The sequence below is a fragment of the Gymnoscopelus braueri genome (genome assembly GCF_963280865.1).
Source record: "Gymnoscopelus braueri genome assembly, chromosome: 4".
In the NCBI taxonomy this organism is placed as follows: domain Eukaryota; kingdom Metazoa; phylum Chordata; class Actinopteri; order Myctophiformes; family Myctophidae; genus Gymnoscopelus; species Gymnoscopelus braueri.
The window spans coordinates 53,038,368-53,062,599 of record NC_137605.1 but is presented as its reverse complement, the minus strand read 5'-3'; the positions used below and the strand labels follow the sequence as shown (position 1 = coordinate 53,062,599).

General features: G+C 42.2%; 1 protein-coding gene across 1 annotated transcript in view; it reads left to right on the top strand.

The window, feature by feature from the left end:
* Positions 1–24,232, top strand: part of LOC308084643 (uncharacterized protein) — a 157,891-nt gene that overhangs the window by 104,441 nt on the left and 29,218 nt on the right. The window contains exons 12-17 of the mRNA XM_080427410.1: positions 2,896–2,973; positions 11,036–11,095; positions 11,874–11,930; positions 22,138–22,197; positions 22,956–23,033; positions 23,898–23,957. Coding sequence (XP_080283536.1) covers positions 2,896–2,973; positions 11,036–11,095; positions 11,874–11,930; positions 22,138–22,197; positions 22,956–23,033; positions 23,898–23,957 — 393 coding nt within the window. The remainder of the gene's footprint in view (positions 1–2,895; positions 2,974–11,035; positions 11,096–11,873; positions 11,931–22,137; positions 22,198–22,955; positions 23,034–23,897; positions 23,958–24,232) is intronic.

Sequence of the window (24,232 nt, the reverse complement as noted above, 5' to 3'; positions counted from 1 at the left end):
AAGTGGGGGTGGATAGGACACACTTTGAGGAAACCGACAACCAGCACTACACGCCAGGCCCTGACTTGGAATCCCCAGGGGAAGCGGAAGAGAGGGCGGCCTAAGAACACCTGGAGGCGGGACACTGAGGCGGAGCTCAAGAGACAAGGAACCAGCTGGGGGGAGGCAGAAAGGACAGCCCAAAGCCGTGTTGGATGGAGAAGAGTCGTAGATGGCCTATGCTCCACTGGGAGCGATGGGCCTAAGTAAGTAAGGGCATGTGGCTTATAGTCGCTTGTTTTCATAGACCTGGCTGCTTATTTATCTCGCTAAATCTGGCAACACTGCCCTACACGTTGCTGTTACTTTCACTTACACATAATGCTGCGCAAACAGATCTGATCTACAAGCATATACAGCGCGTCACGCAGCGATTGTTTTTTTGCTTGGAAATCAGATATTTTGGGCAGCAGTAGTAATAGTCAAGAGATATCAATGTGCTTTGGACATTGGAGACAGTCACATAATTAGACCAGTGTCTATCAACCTTTTTTGTGCCAAGGCACACCTGGCATAGCCAAAAAATCCCAGGGCACACCTAGATATACGGTATATATATATATATAATTATATATATATATACGGTATATCTATATACACACACTAGGGGTGTGCCGAATTTCACGAAACGATACAATACGATATTGGGCACACAACTTCAATACGATTTCGATACGCACTTTTTTATCATGAAAATATATGGGGGAGAAAAAAAGCAAATGCAAACAAATATTTCTGTTTTTGCATTATACAGACATGCAAACTTGTAGCTTTTCAGCTTCCACTAGCCGTTTTGAATCCAAATAGGGCAATAGTGTGACACCTGACCCGAAAAAAAACAGCATTTTGTCACCCTTTTCACCTCGGGGCTGTTTGCATGCCTGATTATTATTATTGTTTAAAAAAAGTTTTTTTTTTCTTTCAAAATGATATTTTTTCAAACATGTAGACAACATGTAGTGCGGAAAGGAATGAGACCATGCCGTGGTGACGTAAATAACGTCACGAGATCTTCGAAGATTACTAGATATCTAAAAACACAGATTATACACACAAAAAAAACAGGATCTTGTTCCTTGAGTCCTAAACTTCATTAAAATAAGATCTGGTTGCAAAATCGGCGAAATGTCCCTTTAAGGAATAAGACCTGGCAGTAGCTAATACGTCCTGAAAAGAGCCATGTGACTCTTACGTTTTGCAGTCGAGACCAGGCTGCATAGAAGAGGGCACAAGCTCAGAAATATCATATTGTCGCTGTCAGGCAGAAACCAGCTATCTCCATTTTCAACTTTTTTTTGTTGGTAATAAATCAGTGCTATTGAACACCCTTTACGACTGTGTGTGGGTTTTACAAATATTGAACCAAGGAAAAGTATTAAAAAGCACTTCTGACTAAACCTCCTAACTCCATTGGATCCTCAAAACGGTCAAACCACCTACTGTAACTTTGGAGATAGTTTCCATCATTGATTAGAATGACGGGGAAAAAACAATCTCCACATTAATGGTCAAAAAGCTCATAACTCCACTTGAGCTGTATTTGGGTAAAGTGATGATAATATAAGGACACATTCAAGCATCTGACAATGTATAAAGTCACCGTACCAACTTTGATGAGGCAGTATTGTGTTATTCTAAAATATGTTTTTAAGAGGCCGTTAAAGAGGCTTTAGAAATTGTCCTAAACATGTGTTAAACCATCCGTAACAGTTGATCAATTTATTCTTCTGCATAAATGCCTTGCACTCTTCTTTTGCCATGAGCCTGATTTGAATATCTTATTTTTCACACTTTTGTGATGTATGTTCTATGGTTCGTTCATGTATATGTGTTTGTATAAGAAGTTAATAACACATCTGTAAAAAAAAAATTAATACAAATAATTTGAGTCCAGAATTGTCATTCACATGCGACAGCTAAATGGGGGAACATTCAAGTTATTTTACGATACTGAACGTGTGAATAGTCTTAATGGTTTTCCTCCATGTAAGGAATTGGGGTTTTTTGTTTTAAATTTTATCCTAAAACATGAAAAAGATTACTCCTACAGTTTTTGCCCAAAACTCAGACAAATCAGTACACATTATCCCTGGAGTCATTTGATCACAATGTATCAGTCAGATATTTTATATCCCATTCCAATTTAATATGATTGACTTCCAAACTTTGCCAGCCCTGGGTAGCCAACCTGCAATCCTAAATTCAATTGTTTGTATCTGAATGCAATTTGAAATGACCAAATGCTGTATATAGCCTAGCCCCATTTGGAACCTCTCCCTCCGCTATATAGCTCCGAGATGAGGTCACACTGTAGCGGCTACCGGCAGCGGTAGAGTCTGTCCAAACGGTCTTTGGATCACCTTTTTAGGACGTGGTTGAAAAAAACGTTTAAATCCCTTATTTAGCCAGCCTGTGCCATGTTTTCCCGTTGTAGCCGAATCGGGAGCAGTACTGGCACCTGCCGTGGGGGGTTCTTCTGGGTTGAATGGGAAATCATGACACAGGCTGACTAAATTAGCGATTTAAACGTTTTTTCAACTCCGTCCTAAAAAGTTTACTTTCCGCTAAATCCTCAAACATCTGTAGGTTTCGGGACTACTGTACCTTTACTTTTTGGATACGATGTGGCGAAAAAGGTGATCCAAAGACCGTTTGGACGGACTACAGTATAGCCGCTACAGTATATAGCGGAGGGAGAGGTTCCAAATGGGGCTATATGTAGCCTTGTGTAATTTATGTAATTATATTTATGCAATTATATTATAATTATGTAATGTAATTTATTTACATACTGTATGTTTGCTTTTGATCCTGTTTGACATGATCTGTTCCATTTGTTTGCAATATCCATTATAGCTAAAGAAAGTGAACAAACAGTTGGCCGACAGTGAGGAGCGTTTCCGGGCCAAAAACAAGGAGCTAGAAGAGACAAAGGTATGCTTCTGTAGTCATTATTATTGTCGTTATATTTTTTACGGCCTGGCTATGTAAGAGGCTAGCCTTGGAGGGTTTGTCTGTCTGTCTGTCTGTCTGAAGCTAATGTGGTGGATTTTCAGAACTCTGTTAGTATAACGGTATAGTATAAAGATGCAAGAAACCATATTTTCCTAAAACTGCACAGCATACTGCATAGCATTTTGTAAATGTAATTGAAATGTAAATATGGCAACTACAATTTATTTTTCATAACAGACACATAGTATAATCCCCACACCAAGAGAGTAAAAAAAGAAAAAACGTTTCAGTCATTCAGTCCGACTTCACTGTAGCCTATAGTAGCCCAGCAAGCACAGTCAGGACCCGGACCAATCAGTGACATCTCGATTGGGGCTAGATCAAGTCAAACCAAGACAAGTCAGATCTGGCCCAGAATATCACCTGATTTCAACCAAAATTAATCCTGATCACAAAAACGTCACTTCCAGGACGTCATCTAAACACATTTCTCATCACCCAAAATTGCTGTCCAAATGTCCATATGATGTCCCGGTGATGACGTCCTGTAAATGACGTAAAGATCATCCCCATATGGGCTGTGATCTGGCCTAGTCCTGAACGTCACCGGGGTGATGACCGGGCGTCATCATAACGTCATCATGACGTCATTGTGCTTGCTGGGAGCCTTTTCATAAATGATATTTGTACTTAGGCTGTCGTGAAAGTTTATAATATTTTGTTTCTCATAAGCGTGCGTCCGTCAACAACACAGCCTTCTGTGCTTTGACTTCTGTGCGCTGACTCTTTCCACACCCGCCCCCCGCCCCCTTGCCTTCAACTCCCTAGGAAAAGGCTGTTCTGGACGACTGTGGTGGGGCCTCTTCCTCTGCCCATCGCTACCTGATACTCGATGAGTGGAATGAGCCTTCTCCCCCTCCCCGCCATGACCCCCAGGTGCGTGTCCCTCGGCTGCCCACTCTCCCCGATCCCCTGCCTCCGGTGTCCCAGAAGCAGGCTCCTTCTGGGTCATCAACGGCCCCTAGCGACACCGTCCTCCCCCCGTCTGAGCGCCCAACGCCGATTACTCTCCCTTAACACCTGGCTCTCAACAATTTGCTCCTGTACTTCATCGACAACTTCAACCTTTTTTGGGAACACGGTAATCTGTTTAGCCGTGATGGCCTTCATCTCAACAAAGCCAAAGCAAAATGCACTGGTTTTATCGGACAATTTAGCATTTAACACGCTCTCGCACACTCCGGTCGCCATTACAGAACACGCTCCGCTCCGCAACAATAACAACAAGACATCCCACGCAGCAACTTCCGGAACCGGAAGTGGCTGGTCCGTCAGAAAATGATGCTCACGGGTCCCAGTTCCGACCACTTAGGTTCCGCATTGAACTCTGACAACTTTTTCACTGGACTTGGACCTTGCACAAACACTTTCTACATTTCTACAGTAATTACTACTCGATGTCATATTAGGCCAGCTTTCAAAAAAGTAGTGTATGTCATAGAAACGTCATCCCTGTACAAGACACCCCCACAACAAATGCAGACTACATTATTTCAACTATTCACTCAAATAGAGGGCCCAGGGCAATGAGAATGTCTGGTCACTGTACCCCGCGGGGGCCGCACCCCAGTAGAATGTAAACATTTGAAATTAAACCTGGCCCTATTGTAGCTGTTCAATATCAGGTCACTACTTTATAAGTCCTCCTCTGTTTATGACCTAATTTCTGAATTTCTTAATTTTCTTAACAGAGACATAGCTCGGCTGTGATGGTGCTATTACCCTGGCCGCAGCCTGTCCCCCAGGCTACAGTTTTTTACATTCAGTACATGAGGGTAAGAAAGGAGGTGGACTGGCGAACATCTTTTCGGACACTCTGAAGTGTAAGCCTCTGATTCTCGGTAGCTTTACCTCATTTGAATACCAGGCCACCATACTGGAGAACCAATTACCTATAATAATGATTAGTATCTATCGTCCTCCAAAATGCAGCAAGGCCCTATTTTTAACAGAGATATCAGAACTATTGTCCATTTGCTCTACAAACTACAACAGAACTCTGATCAAAGGCAACTTTAATCTGCATATGGACAACGTCTCAGGCCATATCCACACGGAGACGTTTTAAAAAATGTCACAGAGTCGTTTTCAAAAAGACCCACTGGTCGACTATAGTCGAGATGCTGCGCATCAGCTACGTTGCGACCGTTGTCACTATAGCGTCCTGGCTGAATTCAACCTGGTGTTTGTACTTTCTCTATTTACAACCCGTACATCTACATAAACGTTCAGATTTCAAATATAAAGTGCTTAACTCATGGCCATGGATGTTAAAATTCACTTCGAGTGGGTATAAGTACCCGTATCCGTATTGTTCAATAAAAAGCATTTTAATCCGATCGGCAGCCATTTTCTCATAGAGTTATAATGTATTAGAGTGCAATACTCCTCCCAACCGGTAAGGTCGCGTAAATGAAAGTCAATGGAGAAAATTCGAAGTCAATGGCCACCAATCGGATTAAAATGATTTTTATTGAACAATACGGAAGATAGGTGTACTTATGCGGGCCCATACATAATTGTAACATCCGTGGCCATGGGGTCAGCACTTTATATTAGAAATATGAACGTTTATGTAGATGAACGGGTTATAAATGGAGAAAGTGCACACCAGGTTGAAGTTCATCCATGATCGTCGTAACAGACGACCGTCATGTGATCCATGGCCAACAGCAAGGCGTTTGTTTTCATTCTTATAAGACCGCATGGCTCATTTGTATGCACGTGAATATACTGTACATTAAAAAGTAACTAAGCGGAAAGTAACTAAGTACATTTACTCCATGTCCACTTGTTGCTGACGGTGGTAGTGTAGGAGCAGCGCTGTAAAAGCCCCATCGCGTTAAGTAGTACGAACGCAACGCTGACGGGGTCGGGGTGTTTGTTGTTGGAGGGGGCGGGCGGCGGCGCACGCAGGGTCGGGGGGGGGGGGTCGGGGGGCACGCATGCAGGGGGGGGTGCTCGGCGCATGCGGGTTAAGCGAGAGGTGGAGCTATAGCGTCATCGTTTCAGGAAAGATGCGTATTTGGTTGTACACACGGAGACGCAAGGGTGGCGTTTTCAGATTTATTCACTCTGGGACCCGTTTTAAAAAATAAGCGTATTGCGGACCTAAAACGCCGGCTCCGTGTGGCCAAAACATGCAAACGATTAAAAACTTATGCGGTTTCACCTAAAATCGTCTCCGTGTGGATGTGGCCTCAGACACTGTGGCTATGGGCTTCTTACAGTCTCCGCACTCCTGTGATTTTATTCAACACATTGTTGGGCCAACACACAAACATGGCCACACCCTGGACTTAGTGATCTCGAGAGGTCTGAGTATCACGGTTGACAGGACCATTTGATAGGCCCGAGATATCTGACCACTGTGTGGTGTGTTTTAATATGGCTCTCTGAATCAGAGAAAAACAATAAGAGTATACTATAAAAAAGTTTTTTTTTTGCTCATCTGCAGCCCTCGATTTTCCCCTTCATCTGGCCTGTGCACCTCCCCTGCCTGATGCTCCCTCCGTAAATGATATGGTTCAACAGTTTAATCATAGACTAGAGTCAGCTCTTGACAAAGTGGCTCCTTTAAAAACTAAAAGGAAACATAGTTCAAGAGTAACATCCTGGATCAATGAGCATGTGCGTTTACTAAAGAAAGAATGTCGTAGAGCTGAGCGAGTGTGGAGAAAAAATAAACTCACTATCCAGCTAGAGATTCTAAAGAAAGCAACAGTTGTCTATAAAAAAGCCCTGCGCTCAGCAAGACAGGCATATTTTTCTGGCATTATTATTGACAACAAAAAAAATGCCAGAGTCTTATTCTCTACTATTGAACGTCTCTTAAACCCCCCCCCAGTCCTATAAGCAGACCGTCCCCTCTTCTAAAGCCAAGTGCGATGAGTTCGCATCCTTTTTTGACAGCAAAAATGTTAACATACGAGCTGATATTATGAATAATGCCGCTAGTACACACTCTCAAAATACGCCTGCGGCTGATGCTGCCAGGTTTAAGGGTATAGGTCACTGCAGGGGAAACCTTACGTCATTCTGTGAGATTGATGAAGAGGAACTCCGCAAGGCCATATTGCCGATGACTTCATCCTCCTGTGACAGCTCCTTACTATTAGGTGTCTTCCCAGACTCTCTTAAAACGGCTGTAGTTAGGCCCCTGCTCAAGAAACACAACCTCGACCCCTCTGTGCTATAGGTAACTATAAACCCATCTCTAATCTGCCTTTTTTGGGCAAGGTTTTAGAAAACAATGTCATCCATCAACTGGAAGTATTTCTGCAGACAAATAGGATTCATAACAAATTCCAATCTGGCTTCAGGAGGGGTCACAGTACAGAAACGGCACTGGTGAAAGTAGTTAATGACCTTAGGGTGTAGAACAATAAAAATGTAAAGATGTATCCGTCCTCCTGCTCCTTCACCTAACAGCGGCATTTGATACAATCGATCACACCATTTTAATACAGCGTCTGGAGCACTGGATAGGTTTGTCAGGTACGGCCCTGTCTTGGTTTACAGTAAGTCCTACCTAACAGGCAGAGGTTATTTTGTCAACCTAGCCGACTTTGACTCAGACAAACACGACATCTGCTCGGGTATTCCACAGGGCTCGATTCTAGGTCTGTTACTGTTCACCCTCTACATACTGCCACTGGGAGAACTTATCACCGAACATGGAGTGAACTTTCAATTCTATGCTGATGACACCCAGCTATACCTCTCTGTGGCTCCAGATGACCCCAGTGCCCTAGACCCGTTATTGACCTGTCTGTTCAGCATTAAATGCTGGATGAGTGAGAACTTTATCAAGCTTAACGAGGATAAGACAGAGGTTCTCATAATTGGTTCTAATGAGCAGAGAGAATCAATAACAAGGAGACTCTGCAACATGACTGTAGAAAGTAGCACTACAGTCAAGAACCTGGGCGTTATTATTGACTCTGAATTGAATTTTAATGCACACATTAGTCATGTCATCAAGATTGCCTTCTTTCATTTGAGAAATATTGCACGAATTAGAGCCTATCTGTCGTTAGACGATTCAAAAACGTTGATCCATGCTTTTGTTTTCTCTCGGCTTGATTTGCACTTTTCTCTGGCCTGCCAAAGAAAACAACCGACAGATTACAACTCCTTCAAAATGTGGTAGCCAGAGTTTTAACTAAAACTAAGATGAGGGAACATATCACTCCAGTTTTAGCATCACTTCATTGGCTCCCAGTTGTTTTTAGGATTGATTAAAAATGTATTTTACTTGTTTACAAAGCTCTCAATGATCTGGCACCTTCCTACCTCAATGACCTACTGCCTAAATACATTACAAATCGCCCCCTCAGGTCTTCTAGTGCCTGAAATGTCATATAAAAAACACGGTGAAGCAGCATTCTGCTTCTATGGGCCGACTGCTTGGAATAAACTCCCAGTATACATACCTAAGACAGGCCCCCTCTGTGGATAGCTTTAAAGCCCAGCTCAAGACTTATTTTTTCACTCTTGCTTTTAGTCGATCTTTTTCTATATCGCTGTGTTGTTATTTATGTCTTCACTGTTTGCTTGATTCGCTGCCCCTTTGTATTGGCCATTATTTTAATGCCATGACTATTATCTTCCTGCCTTTATTTTTGCCTTTATCTTCCTGCCTTTGTTTTAAAGTGTTTCAATGTTGTTCTTTATGCTTTGTTGTTGAATTGTCTTGCTTTTTCTGTGAAGCATCTTTTTTTCTCTCTTTCACCCTGTAAAGCACTTTGAGCTGCATTTATGTCATGAAAGGTACTATATAAATAAAGTGTATTATTATTATTATTATTATTATTATTATATCCAGTACACAGTGAATCAATCAACAGCTGGGAGATGCCAAGGAGGAGGTAATGGTGCTGAATTGGTTCACCATCAACCTTCATTTGCCATTGCACAGGATATGTTTAAACAAAATAAGTGCATGTATATCCCAACATGTCTGCTTCAGTTGATGGCGTAGTTTATTTAAAGCTTTATTTTAAGGTGTGCAGAGTTGAGCCATGGCTCATTACCAGATGACCTCAATGTCCTTGAGACAAACTTTAAAGTTCTCATCTTTCTACAAAGGACAGTTCATACTGTAAGTTATTTATGACGATGCGTTAATCTATAACTCTTGAACCGTAGGGCGTACATTTGTTTCCCTCTGGAGTCCTTGGCTCATGATGCAACTAACTCCCCATATAGACCCTGCCCATTTGTGCCCAGCTCGATTTTTTGCTATTACTCCTACAGTTTTTGTCCAAAACTCACACCAATCGGTACACATTATCCCTGGAGTCATGTGATCAAGATGTATCAGTCAGATATGTTATATCCCATTCCAATTGAACATGATTGACTTCCAAAATTTGCCAGGCCTGGGTAGCCAACCTGCAATCCTAAATTCAATAGTTTGAATACTATTTGAAATGACCGAATGCTTTATGTAGCCTTGTGTAATTTATGTAATTATATTTATGCAATTATATTATAAGTATGTAATGTAATTTATTTACATACTGTATGTTAGCTTTGATCCTGTTCGACATGATCTGTTACATGTGTTTGCAAACAGTTGGCTGACAGTGAGGAGCGTCTCCAGGCCAAAGACAAGGAGCTAGAAGAGACAAAGGTATGCTTCTGTAGTCATCATTATTGTCATTATATTTTTTACGGGCTGGCTATGTAAGAGGCTAGCCTTAGAGGGTCTGTCTGTCTGTCTGAAGCTAATGTGGTGGATTTTCAGAACTCTGTTAGTATAACAGACAGTATATTTGGTGATTATAGATGCTGCTCATGGTACCACAACACCACCAAGGCCTTAAAAACAAGGCTTCAAACATCCCAAAACAAACTAGTAAGGCTACTTCTTGGCCTCAATTGAGTAAAGGAGTGTAAAACTCTACTCACTTTCAAAACGGCCCTAAAGAAACACCTTCAGGAGGCAAATGGCCCCTGTCAAAGTCTTAACCTAATCTCTCAAGAACAGATTCTGCTCTGCGTTTGAATCTGTCGGGGGGGTTCATCATATGGCCTACAAGTGGGCGTGGGCACTGGCCTACAAGTGGGCGTGCCTTCAGATCAGGAAGCAGGCCGCGCTTTACCCAATCAAATGTAGTGGGCGGGATTTACGTGTCCGCCGATCCTTCCCCACTAGAAACAAACCAAAACTCATTTAACAATAGTGTCCTCGGAGCAGACAAAACCACGGAAAGATATTCACATTTTAACTTGCTCTTTTATCATAGAAACAAGTGGGCTTATAACCAAAACGATCCATGTTCTCTGGGAGAAGTGGTGTTAGTGTTCCGTGTGGAAATATTGTTAGTGGGAATGAAAACATAGTCGCACCACCGGAAGTGAAAGGCTGAAGGCAGACCAAAACCCCGGTTTCCTTGCGCACGTGTGCTACGTCGACTTCCTCCCAGAGCCAAGTGAGATAGTCAAAAACAGCAGAGGGCGGTGTTTTTCCTTTTCATTTGGCGATGGGTTCCCAGATTGGTCTTAACCTAACCCCCCAACCCCCCCCCCCTCCCCGAACTCTTCCTCTTTTCACTCTTGTACATATTTTTTTATTTTTTCATACCAGTAACCTGTAAGCTGATTGTATGACGTTCTGTATAGTAGTGTGTATATCCATCTGTCTCCTATATGTCATCATGATTTGTGTGCATGAGGATCTCATTTTAAACAAGCCTAGTGCTTTATGAGCCTTCCAGTTTAGTAGACCTTGTATTGTGAATTTGTACTTCCATGTACTGTTGTTCTCATGTCTTACTAAATAAAGTACATCAATCAATCAATCAATCAATAACCTCAGAAACAAAGACGCAATAAACCATGTTTTCCTAAAACTGCACAGCATACTGCATAGCATTTTGTCTCACAAGTGAAACAATTCTAACTAGGATTAATGGCATGTTTTATATCCAGTACACAGTGAATCTACTTAAGCTGTGTTTTTCTTTGTTCAAAGGCAGAGAAAACCCAACAGGAAAGGGATTTCAATCAACAGCTGGGAAATGCCAAGCAGGAGGTAAAAGGAAAATAGCCTACATGGTGCTTTTCATCTTATCTTTTTAAAAACCTTAAAGGGGTGCATGGTGCTGTAAGTGAGTTGGTTCACCATCAGCCTTCATTTGCCATTGCACAGGATATGTTGTAACAAAGTAGGTGCATGTATATCCCAACATGTCTGCTTCAGTTGGTGGCGTAGTTATTTAAAGCTTTATTTTAAGGTGTGCAGAGTTGAGCCATGGCTCAGATCATTACCAGATGACCTCAATGTCCTTGAGACAAACTTTAAATTTCTCATCTTTCTACAATGAACAGTTCAGGAGTTATTTATGACAATGTTAATAACCTATAACTCTTGAACCGTAGGGCATACATTTGTTTCCCCCTGGAGTCCTTGGCTCATGACACAACTAACTCCCCATATAGATCCTGCACATTTGTGCACAGCTCGATTTTGTTGCTATTACTCCGACAGTTCTTGTCCAAAACTCACACAAATTGGTAAACATTATCCCTGGAGTCATTTGATCACGATGTATCAGTCAGATATTTTAAATCCCACTCCAATTGAATATGATTGACTTCCAAAATTTGCCAGCCCTGGGTAGCCAACCTGCAATCCTAAATTCAATAGTTTGAATGCTTTTTTAAATGACCGAATGCTGTGTGTAGCCTTGTGTAATTTATGTAATTATATTTATGCAATTATAATATAATTATGTAATGTAATTTATTTACATACTGTATGTTTGCTTTGATCCTATTTGACATGATCTGTTACATGTGTTTGCAAACAGTTGGCTGACAGTGAGGAGCGTCTCCAGGCCAAAGACACAGAGCTAGAAGAGACAAAGGTATGCTTCTGTAGTCATCATTATTGTCATTACATTTTTTACGGGCTGGATATGTAAGAGGCTAGCCTTAGAGGGTATGTCTGTCTGTCTGAAGCTAATGTGGTGGATTTTCAGAACTCTGTTAGTATAACAGACAGTATATTTGGCGATTATGCATGCTTCCCATGGTACCACAACACCACCAAGGCCTTAAAAACAAGGCTTCAAACATCCCAAAACAAACTAGTAAGGCCACTTCTTGGCCTCAATTGAGTAAAGGAGTGTAAAACTCTACTCACATTCAAAACGGCCCTAAAGCACCTTCAGGAGGCAAATGGCCCCTGTCAAAGTCTTAACCTAACCCCCCCCACCCCCCTCCCCGAACTCTTCCTCTTTTCTCTCTTGTACATATATATATATTTTTCATACTAGTAACCTGTAAGCTGATTGTATGACGTTCTGTATAGTAGTGTGTATATCTGTCTGTCTCCTATATGTCATCATGATTTGTGTGCATGAGGATCTCATTTTAAATAAGCCTAGTGCTTTATGAGCCTTCCAGTTTAGTAGACCTTGTATTGTGAATTTGTACTTCCATGTACTGTTGTTCTCATGTCTTACTAAATAGAGTACATCAATCAATCAATCAATCAATAACCTCAGAAACAAAGACGCAAGAAACCATGTTTTCCTAAAACTGCACAGCATACTGTATAGCACTTTGTCTCACAAGTGAAACAATTGTAAATATAGCTGCAAGCAGCAATAAGCGGTTTCGAGGGATAAGGCAGAGGCAGGAAGAGGCAGGCAGAGAGAGAGATAGAGAAAGAGAGGCAGTTAGAGAGAGAGAGAGAGAGAGAGAGAGAGAGAGAGAGAGAGAGAGAGAGAGAGAGAGAGAGAGAGAGAGAGAGAGAGAGAGAGAGGCAGTGACAGACAGAGAGTGAGAGAGAGAGAGAGAGAGAGAGAGAGAGAGAGAGAGAGAGAGAGAGAGAGGCAGAAAGAGAGAGAAGAAGTGAACATGCATGAATTAACCAAGTCCTGATTTTGGTTCAGTAAATTATATATATGTGTACTGACTGAGCCATTGGATAGACAGAATTGGATTTCATGTGTGGTAATGTATCATACCAGCCTGATCTCCAGAGATCTCCGTAACATTGCACGGATCCAGTGCACTTCATTCCGTGGATAGTCGCCTAGAAACCCCGAAATTGCGTGCATATGTACGGCGAGTCCCACGGTGGGCGTAACCAGTCGCAAGCAGTCCCCACAACAAAATGTACGATTCTGTGCCGATCGGTACATAACTCAAACGGCGCTGAGTAGGCACAGGCGAACGTCACACCGTTCAGGACGGCAACTCGGTCGCCTTAGCTCCCTCGGTGGTCCTTCACGGGGTGACAGTTCGCCTGTGACTGCGCGCCTCCGTCATGGTTTAGTCACAATGGGGGAGATGCGAGGCGGCTATGCACGGAATTTCGGGTTTTTCCGTGTCTATTCACGGAATTTCAAAAACTTCAAAAACGTTCAAAGAGAACGTTTCCTCTGGAGATCGGGTTGATCATACAGCATGGATTGCTTATTATAAAGGATAAGGATAATTCCTTTAACAGGTCCGTTCATGAAAGTCCTTGCGGTCTTGTTTCCAATGAGGGCCTGTGAGCAATTAGGGGTTATAGTCCGGGCGTTTTGGGCAAAAATCGTGCACTTTACGATACAAGCATGAAATTTGGCACACAGCTAGGGCATGCCATAAGGAACATTTTTGGCTATAGGGCCATCGCAGATTTGTCATGTAGTAACCATGGCAGCCATTTTCCAAAAATAACTCAGGTTCTAGACCACCTAGGATCTTGATTCTGGTGACTAATCTTACATTTTCAAGGATGACGAATACAGTGGTACTATTTAGATTTGTCCTGTGGTAACCATGGCAGCCATTTTTCAAAATGGCCGCCACATGCTGTCATTTTATCAATAACTCAGGTGCTAGACCACCTAGGATCTTGATTCTGGTGACTAATCCTACATTTTCAAGGATGCACGTCCAGGTGCACGTCCAGGTGCACGTCCAGGTTCGGACATCCCGGCGGGCCGCCCGTCGTTCGCCGCCGCCGACCCGGGGCGAAACAGGAGCTGGAGACAGGACAGGAGGAAAGAGAAGACAGGAGGAAAAACAGGAGGCAGAGGAAGTGAGCCAAAACCAAAACTGAACGAAAAACTACCTTAAGAAAAGGCGCAGAACAAAACAAAACAAGAACTTAACTTTCTTCACTTCTTGGGACGTGGGGGCCTCACCAGGCAGTTGTTAATGTGGTGGTCCCCCACGCCACAGTAGAAACAGAGACCTAAACGGCTCCGCCGTTCCTTCTCCGTCTCCAACTCGCTCGGGGACCCGAGCGCGGCGGCGAGTGGCTCCGGTGGGACCTCCCACCCGGGAGACGGAACAGATGGCATCGACGGGGCAGATGGCATCAACGGGGCAGAACATGGACCAAGTGACACGGCCGGAACATGGATCTGACGAGGTGGCACGGCAGGGACAGGACACGGACGAGGCGTGGAGCGGTGGCGCGTCGGGACGACCCGCCGACGCGGGGCTCTCTCCCGCTCGCGGGGGAAGTGGCCACTCTCCGCCGACAGAGACCTAGGACGGCGAACCTTCTCGCGGATCCGAGGACGGGGAGGAGACCACTCCCGTGGAGCTGGAGAGGACGAGGAGAACGACGCCTCCGAGGAAGAAGATGCCACGGGATGCACGCCCGAACTCGGCTCGCTGGACGAGCCGCCGCACGTGGCGCGCGCGCTGGAGCGGACCGACATCGCCACTCCAGAACGCTGAGGCGGAACCGACCCCTGGATGACCCGCTCCCAGATGTCCTGGGTCCGGACCAGCATGGTCTCCATGTGGAGCAGGCGCGAGTCCATGCAATTTAACATGTCCATTATCAGATCTAACCTGTCCTCCAGGGCAGGCCGACCGAGCCCGAAGCCATCGGTCTGGCAGGCGACGTGTCCCGCTGGGTCCGAGTACGGCTTGGACATTCTGTCACGGTGTGGACTAGGTGGAACAGGGTAGGACCCAAACGCAGGACACGACAAAGAGAAACGGGTAAACAAGGGCTTTACTTCAGTAGAACGGGAACAGAACAATACAGAACCCTCAAACATAGAGGGAAAACACACAGGACAGGTAGCACACCAAACAATACAATGTCCAAGCACAGGGCACCGGCTGGGAGAGAATTATAAAGCAAAGTCATTAGGCACAAGGGCCACCAGCCGCGAGAGCCGCGGACAATCAAAGGCTCAAAACTGACTCACAAACAGGCACAAAGTTAGTGACGAGAGGGGGGGGGGGGGGCGGGGTCGGAGGAGAGGCGAAGCCCGAACTGTGACAGTGATGCCCCCAACCGCATATGCTACCCAACCACATCAGCCGTCTGATGCCACCCAACCGCATCAGCCATATGATGCTACCCAACAGCATCAGCCATGATGCAAACCAACCGCAGCAACCATGATGCCACGATGTTTTTTATTTTTATTATCTATTATTATTATTATTATTATTATTATTATTATTATTATTATTATTATTATTTATTTATTTTAATTATTATTATTATTTTTTTAATCCATGTGTTCAACAGCACCATTCCTGAACTTCAGGAGTCCTAAACAGTGTCCTAAAGCGATGTCCACCGCCTTTTTTTTTATTTTTATTTTTTATCTGAAATCAATACCCATGCTGCCATGCACCATGCACCACGACCCAATCATGAGCAACCCAACCGCATCAGCCATGATGCCACTTAACCGCATCAGCCATGATGCCCCTTAACCGCATCAGCCATGATGCCCATTAACCGCATCAGCCATGATGCCCATTAACCGCATCAACCATGATGCCTTGAGTTTGAGCAACCAGCTGAACTCTCTAGTGCTAACTAAAGAAACATTTTAAACTTAACATGACTTTGAGGTCACGCTACACCTTAACTTCACCCAGCGACCACCAGATATGCATGGTAATAACAAACTACCATTTACATTTAGCAATTACAACACTTGTATTCATTACATCCTGAGCCAGCAAAAAACTCCCCAATTTAACGCACATGACGAACATGGCACTAAGACCATTTTAATCAGAACGGTTGATCTGTGCACCAACTGAAAATATGCAGAAAGTTGAGATTTGTTCTGTTGAATTAAAGCTTAAACTGAAGATGGGACATGACCTGTTGAACAAATGAGCCACAGATAAAACATAATGCTGCTTTGTGTGAGAACAGACTAAGACTAAGATTAATGTTTGCCTCCTGAGCAGATTTTAATTAATGACCAACCTTTGAAATGCCCATCAACCATGATACTCGGTTAACTGACTAAATTATTATTATTATTAATTAATTAATTTATAACATGGCCAGCGGCCACATTACCTGGCCGGAGATGACAGCTGATAAATTGATGCATGCGGACTGCTATTACAGTCTATCGCCACAATGACGCCTCCTTTCCCAATACACATTCAATACAATTTAATGAACCGTTAATGCCAACCCATTTAAACGAGCAACTTGATACCCAGCCAATATTTGACAAATGACTGATCTTGACTCTACTGAAGAGCCCCACCATAATCTGGTAGCAATAACTTTACTCCTGTAGCTTGTCACACAACATGACATCACTTGTCAACCGCTTTTATAAGAATGCATTACATCCGGGGATCTGGAACATATGTTGATCCCAAGATAAGACATGAGTGCCCTCATGAATTGCTCCCCTCCTTTAGGCCCTGAGAGCATGAATGCCCTCTGCTGGACTGTCTGCATTTCGCAATTAGCAGTGTTAAACCATCTTTAATATAACAAAGACTATTTAGATGGGCTGCTATTGCTAAAGATAAAGGAAAGCAGTTTTTTTCCTTCAAGTGTTTCAAGATTAACTTAAGAAAATCCCTGTAACCTACCAGTCTCTTATCCAAGGTGTAAGCAGCAAAATGTAAATCACCTTGACAGCAAGAATAGCTTAATTAGCTTTGCAATACAAGAGCACAGGGGCAACTTTAGAATGCAACCAAAGCTTACATCTAAACAAGCACTGCAGCCAACACAGTATAGTAGCCCATTACTTACTTGATTTGCAGTTTAATTTACTTCATTATTATATTTACCAGCCTCCACTATATCTTAGAGGCAAATTATTACCTGCAAAATATTACCAGAAAACGAAGGCTACATCAGATGGAAATAGCTAGCCACCAATTAGCACAACTAGCTGCAACATTAAATAGATTACCACAATATAATGGCCATACTGCACACTATAGTCTACTTTAGTATACAACGTTTCCTGTGCACCATGAACCATAAGTTCTCTTTACAGCATATTTGAATGCATTCTCCTAGATTTGAAAAACTGCTGAAGAATGAATCACTAATATATATAGCCTATATATATTTTAACCAAGATTGAATAGATTTACTTGGAACATTATTCATTTCCTACACTGAGATACTTGGTATTATGCTGCTTTACTCAAGTCAAATCCGCAGACTACTGTCTTCAACACTAAAACGAGATCAAGAAAAACTATTAGTTATAACTTGTGCTTATAATAAGCAGACATGGCAACCCAGCACTGTGTTGCGGTCTATGGTTGCAGTCCCATAGCCCAGAGGGAACGCACTGACAATGATCAGTGAACCACACCATGTTTGGAAGCGCAAGAGAGAGAAATCAGCCAATCTAGAAACAGTCTCAAGAAGCGACTAGACTAGCCACAAAAATACTTGTTTTTAACCTGAATTATCCTAATGAATACAATGGCCATTGGTTGCAATAGCCTAAGTGAGCTTGTAGATGATCTGCTATTTCAAATCTGTGATCAAAGTGGAATATTTGGAAGAATTGATTAACTACACATTAATCTGGGGGACCATGACAGAACCACATAAGAAAACAATCCCAAAACAACTACACCCAGAATAAGCCAAAACCACAACCACCATGCATAGTAGTGTATATTTGTAGGTCTTCTTAAATGTCATCATGATTTGAGTGCATGGGATCTAATTTTAAATAAGCCAAGTGCTTTTATGAGCGATCCAGTTTAGAGGACCGTGTATTGTGATTTCTACTTCCATGTACTGTTACCATGTCTTTCTAATAGTATTCAATCAATCAATCGAACCAACCAAGCGATTTTACAGAAAACCGGGCCAATGTTGCTTATAATTAATCGACATGGCAACGTAGTTTGAGACGTGGAATGAGATGAGGCCCCATCATAGAGGTATAATATAACTAGAGGGCGGATTGCCCCACCCCCAGCTATCATTTCAATGAATGTGCTCAGTGGTGTTTTGAAGCACCCGGAAACCTGCCGGAAGTAGAATTATTGGTTCGATTTTGACCACACGTAGAGTTATGAGCATGCGCACTAGTGTCCTTTTTGCGTTCTACGGCAGCCCGTGTGTCAAGGATTGAACGCGAGATATTTATTAAATACACTCGAGATGCATATTTATATGTAAATGCATATGTATGTATGTATAATATGTTTACATATTTATATGTATAAATATAAATATCTCTCAGTATGTTTTGCACGTGCATGTATTTCTCCCTGCCTGCAGTTCCAGCTTTGGCCACTGGGGTGGCAGCTACAATGTTTCTCAGCAACTCTGGGGGCTTGGGCCCCATAGCCCGGAGGAACAAAACAGAAAGCTCTGCTGAGATAAAAAAACACGCTGTTTCTCAACTTAACTATGCAACGTTAGCAAGGAGCAGTTTCACTACAATTTAAAGTTACTTTGCCTTTAGTAATGGAACGAGAACCATAACAACCAGCAGCACCAGTCCACCGCTGAACCATCAACAACGACATTAGCAGCAACAGCAAATTAGCTTGCAGCAGCATAGAAGAACACAGCAGCCTTTAGTAGATAAAACAAACGCAACGCCATACAACCTGGCCTTATCACAGTATAGACAGCAGCTTATGAGCAGAAAAGCATGATTCAAGCAGCATGTAGCAGTAACACCAGCAAACAACAGCAACTTCTGAACAGGGGAGCATGATAGCATAGCTCCAGTAAACAACCAAACAACCAGCCAGGAACGCAAACGCTGCATGACAACACCTATGAAACACAAAGCAGACAGAACACAGATGAAGGTGAGCTTAAATAACCCGCCCGATTGGACAGCTGACTGCCACGTCAGAGTATGACGTACTGTATGGGTCTGCATGACGCTGTAAACAGCCCCATAGAATCTCTCTCTCTCTCTCTCTCTCTCTCTCTCTCTCTCTAGAGAGAGAGAGAGAGAGAGAGAGAGAGAGAGAGAGAGCGAGAGAGAGAGAGAGAGAGAGAGAGAGAGAGAGAGAGAGAGAGAGTGTATGCTGCCAGAACTAACTCGCAGGCTACGTATAATGTCACACAGTGTCATCTTTTGGAGGCAGCGGCAAGAAGAAGGCATGGGAGACCTGGAAAACCTATTGTGACGTCACACGTGCCTTCAGTTCCTTAGCTGCCACCCCAGACAAAATAGTTGACTGGATGGAGCCTCTGGAGCGATTTGTGGTATTGCTCTATGACCGCACTAGCGGCCAGGCATCAGTGAATCAGTGTGTGTGTGTAACTCAGTCCATAATTATAATATAGTGTATGCATATATATATATATATATATATATATATATATATATATATATATATATATATATATATATATATGTATATATATATATATATATATATATATGCATACACTATATTATAATTATGGACTGAGTTACACACACACACACACACCACACACACACACACACACACACACGCACGCACACACACACACACACACACACACACACACACACACACACGTTAGTGTGCGCTAACACACTGCACATAACTCAGTCCATAATTATAATATAGTGTATGTTCATACAGTATATATGAATATACTAATGTATATTCATATATACTGTATGAACATACACTATAGTATAATTATGGACTGAGTTATATGCAGTGTGTTAGCATATATACTGTATGAACATACACTATATTATAATTATGGACTGAGTTATATGCAGTGTGTTAGCGCACACACACACACACACACACACACACACACACACACACACACACACACACACACACACACACACACACACACACACTGCTATTTTTACAGATATCTTTGGTAGAAACAAGTCGAAAGTACAGCTGTAGAAATAAAGTGCAGATTTATTGCAAAATATACACATCTTCTTTTCAAACATACAAAGACATGAATGAAATAATTGCTATTAAACTCTGCTTTACTGGAAAAGGGCAAGGTTTCAGCTCAAATGGAGCCCCTTTGATGTCATAGCAACTTGCAAGCAGAGTTCACCATAAGTTCAGCTGCAGCCTAATCAACACACCTGTGCTTGAAAAAAAAAGACGAGAGAAGCTGGAAGGAACGCTTGCTGGTTGGTTGCAGAAAAACGAATCAGGTGTCTCCAAATTATTTATCTCCACCTCCATCTTTTCCCCAGCTAATTAGAATTCCATTAAATGGAAATGAGGAGGTGTGATTTGAAAACAGCAGTCAATGAGAGTGTAGCTTTCCCATCTTATGGGGGAATTAGGAAATGCTGAAGCGTGATTGCACGTTAGGTAACCAGACTATCCCTCTCCCGGCACTGGGGAAGCCCCTGATGGTGTCTGTTGATATCTATAGGTTCTTCCATACGTTATGAACCGAGCCCCTTTTTGTCTTCTCGGAATGGAAACTAGTGAAAATAGTCGATCTACAAGCTCACAACGCGTTGCTATCTGAAAAGTTGTGAGATTGTAGATCGGCTATTTTCACAAGAAAGTATGTCATACATAAAAAACAACTACTCTCAAAAAAGCATTTCATGTTATTTTAAAAAAAAAATCTGAATTAACAGGGTCATGTTTTGTACAATGCAATTTAAATGTAAACTGTAATGACTGGGATTTGAACCGGGGACCTTTGGAACATGAGGCTATTCTTTATTGATTGAGCTATTCAATCCACAGCCTCAGAAAGTGAGAAAGGAGAATCCAACAAAACAAAACAAAAGGGCGAATGAAGTACATCATACATTGAAAATAACTACTTTCAAATAAGCATTTCACGTTACCTTTAACAATTGCACATATATTCATTGATACAGTCATGTTGTGTGCAATGCAAGTATAATGAAGTCTACATGAGGTGGGATTCCAACCGGCGACCCTGTGGTTTCAAGGCAGATGATTAAGCGATCAAGCTATTGGACCAACAGACCTGAACCTGTGAAAAAGGTGCTCACACATTTGACACAGTTTCACGCAAATTGCTCAGAAATCCTTGGTTTAAATGTTTTTCAAACTGCTCAATATGGCGTAAAATCTGAGGGCGGAGCTCACTGGTCAAAGTGATAGATGTGTTCCTCATGAGTCAAGGCACATGTGTAAGCAAGGTTCACGGCTGTCGGCCAAACGAGGCATGACTTTTGCCTGCTTAAAGTTTGCATGTTAAAAAAATTGCTATAGCGCCCCCCTTTGACCAATTGGAGTAAGATTGGTTTCAGTTATACTTGGAATGACCCTCTACATTATTGCAAAGTTTCAAACAAATGTGAGTCTGCATGTATGTGTTAGGGGCAGACGAATAATTTTCATAAAACTGCAATATTCATTGGCTCTTATAAACCTTTCATGAATTGAGATTTTAGATATTGGTCCAAAGTTCATGTGTAAAAAGTTTCGTGCAGATTGCTCAAAGATCCCAGGAGGAGATAGATTTTTACTGTTTTTCATATAATTCAAACTGGTGGGAGATCTAAAGGTCAGAGGTCAGAGTGTGAAAGTTGTTAGGCATGAGGAGACGCATGTGTGTATCGAAGTTTCATGGCTGTAGGTCAAACAGGGCATGAGTTGTACCTGTTCAAAGTTGGCATTTTTCAATTGATTGCTACAGCGCCACCCTTTGGCCAATGGTTGTGAGTTTTGTGTCTTCGCCATTTGGCATAGCCCTCTACCATATTGCCGAGTTTCGTAAAAAGCGTATGCACGGTTGGGCCAGAACTGGAAAAACGGCGGAAGAATTCCTAGAGTTTCAAAGAGGCCTCGAAACCTCAACTAGGATTAATGGCATGTTTTATATCCAGTACACAGTGAATTTAATTAAGCTGTGTTTTTCTTTGTTCAAAGGCAGAGAAAACCCAACAAGAAAGGGATTTCAATCAACAGCTGGGAAATGCCAAGCAGGAGGTAAAAGGAAAATAGCCTACATGGTGCTTTTCCATCTTATCTTTTTAAAAATCTTAAAGGGGTGCATGGTGCTGTAAGTGAGTTGGTTCACCATCAGCCTTCATTTGCCATTGCACAGGATATGTTGTTACAAAGTAAGTTCATTTATATCCCAACATGTCTGCTTCAGTTGATGGCGTAGTTTATTTAAAGTTTGATTTTAAGGTGTGCAGAGTTGAGCCATGGCTCATTACCAGATGACCTCAATGTCCTTGAGACAAACTTTAAAGTTCTCATCTTTCTACAAAGAACAGTTCATAAGTTATTTATGACGATGTGTTAATCTATAACTCTTGAACCGTAGGGCGTACATTTGTTTCCCCCCTGGATTCCTTGGAAATGACGCCCAGCTCGATTATTTGTTATTACTCCTACAGTTTTTGTCCAAAACTCACACAAATCAGTACACATTATCCCTGGAGTCATGTGATCACGATGTATCAGTCAGATATTTTATATCCCATTCCATTTTAATATGATTGACTTCCAAACTTTGCCAGCCCTGGGTAGCCAACCTGCGATTCCAAATGCATAGTTATATGCAATAGTTTGAATGCTATTTGAAATGACCAAATGCTGTATATAGCCTTGTGTAATTTTTGTAATTATATTTATGCACTTATATTATAATTATGTAATGTAATGTATTTACATACTGTATGTTTGCTTTGATCCTGTTTGACATGATCTGTTACATGTGTTTGCAATGTCCATTATAGCTAAAGAAAGTAAAGAAACATTTGGCAGACCGTGAGGAGCATTTCCGAGCCAAAGACAAGGAGCTAGAAGAGACAAAGGTATGCTACTGCAGTCATCATTATTGTCATTATACTTTTTTACGGGCTGGCTACGTAAAAAGCTAGCCTTAGAGGGTCGGTCTGTATCTGTCTGTATCTGTCTGTCTGTCTGTCTGTCTGTCTGTCTGTCTGTCTGTCTGTCTGTCTGTCTGTCTGTCTGTCTGTCTGTCTGTCTGTCTATCTGTGTGTCTGTCTGTAATGTGGTGGATTTTCAGAACTCTGTTAGTATAACCTCAGAAACAAAGACGCAAAAAAACATATTTCCCTAAAACTGCACTGCATAGTGCTTAGCATTTTGTCTCACAAGTAAAACAATTCTAACTAAGATTAATGTGGCATGTTTTATATCCAGTAGACAGTAAATTTACTTAAAGACGGGGTGCCGTGATTTTCAGTGATCCCCCCCCCCCCCAAAACATAATCATCAGGTATTATGGTTATACGGAGGAAGATTTTTTCAAAAAAGTATACAGAAAGTGTTAAAATTATGTTTTTATGTGGACACGCCTTCAGTTCATTAAGTATACCTGGTTCTCACCTTAGCACCTCCTCCACCACCTTATCACCACCCACCTGTCCTAGTCCCTCCTCCTCCTCATGCCCACACCTGTTGTGTTATGATAATGAGGGGGAGGGTATAATTTGACTGTGTCATTAAAGTGCTGTTTTTCTATTGGCACGTTTGACCCTCAAGGTTTCAGCCTCCAGGAAGAAACTCAAAATAGTCAGAGAAGACATAAAACACCATAAAACCACCACCAGGGGGCTTAATGAAGTTCTATCAACCTCATAGACACATGAAAAACAGAAAAGGTGCAAAACCATGGCACCACCTCTTTAAGCTGTGTTTTTCTTTGTTCAAAGGCAGAGAAAACCAAACGGGAAAGGGTTCTCAATCAACAGCTGGGATTTGCCTTAGAGAAGGTAAATGGAGAACAGCCGACATGGTGCTTATCATCTTATCTTTTTAAAAACCTTAACCCATTAAGACCTGAGGCTATTCTTTAAAAAAATCTAAATCCTAACAGTTTTTTGAAAAAAACATAAAAATCATTTTTCACGATTTTTCAAAAATAGCAGATCTAAAAGCTCGTAGCGCGGCACTCGGTGCCGCGCTATGAGCTTGTAGATCTGCTATTTTTGAATAGCCAAAGACATCTAAAGTGACACAGATGCGTTCCTAAGGGGTGCATGGTGCT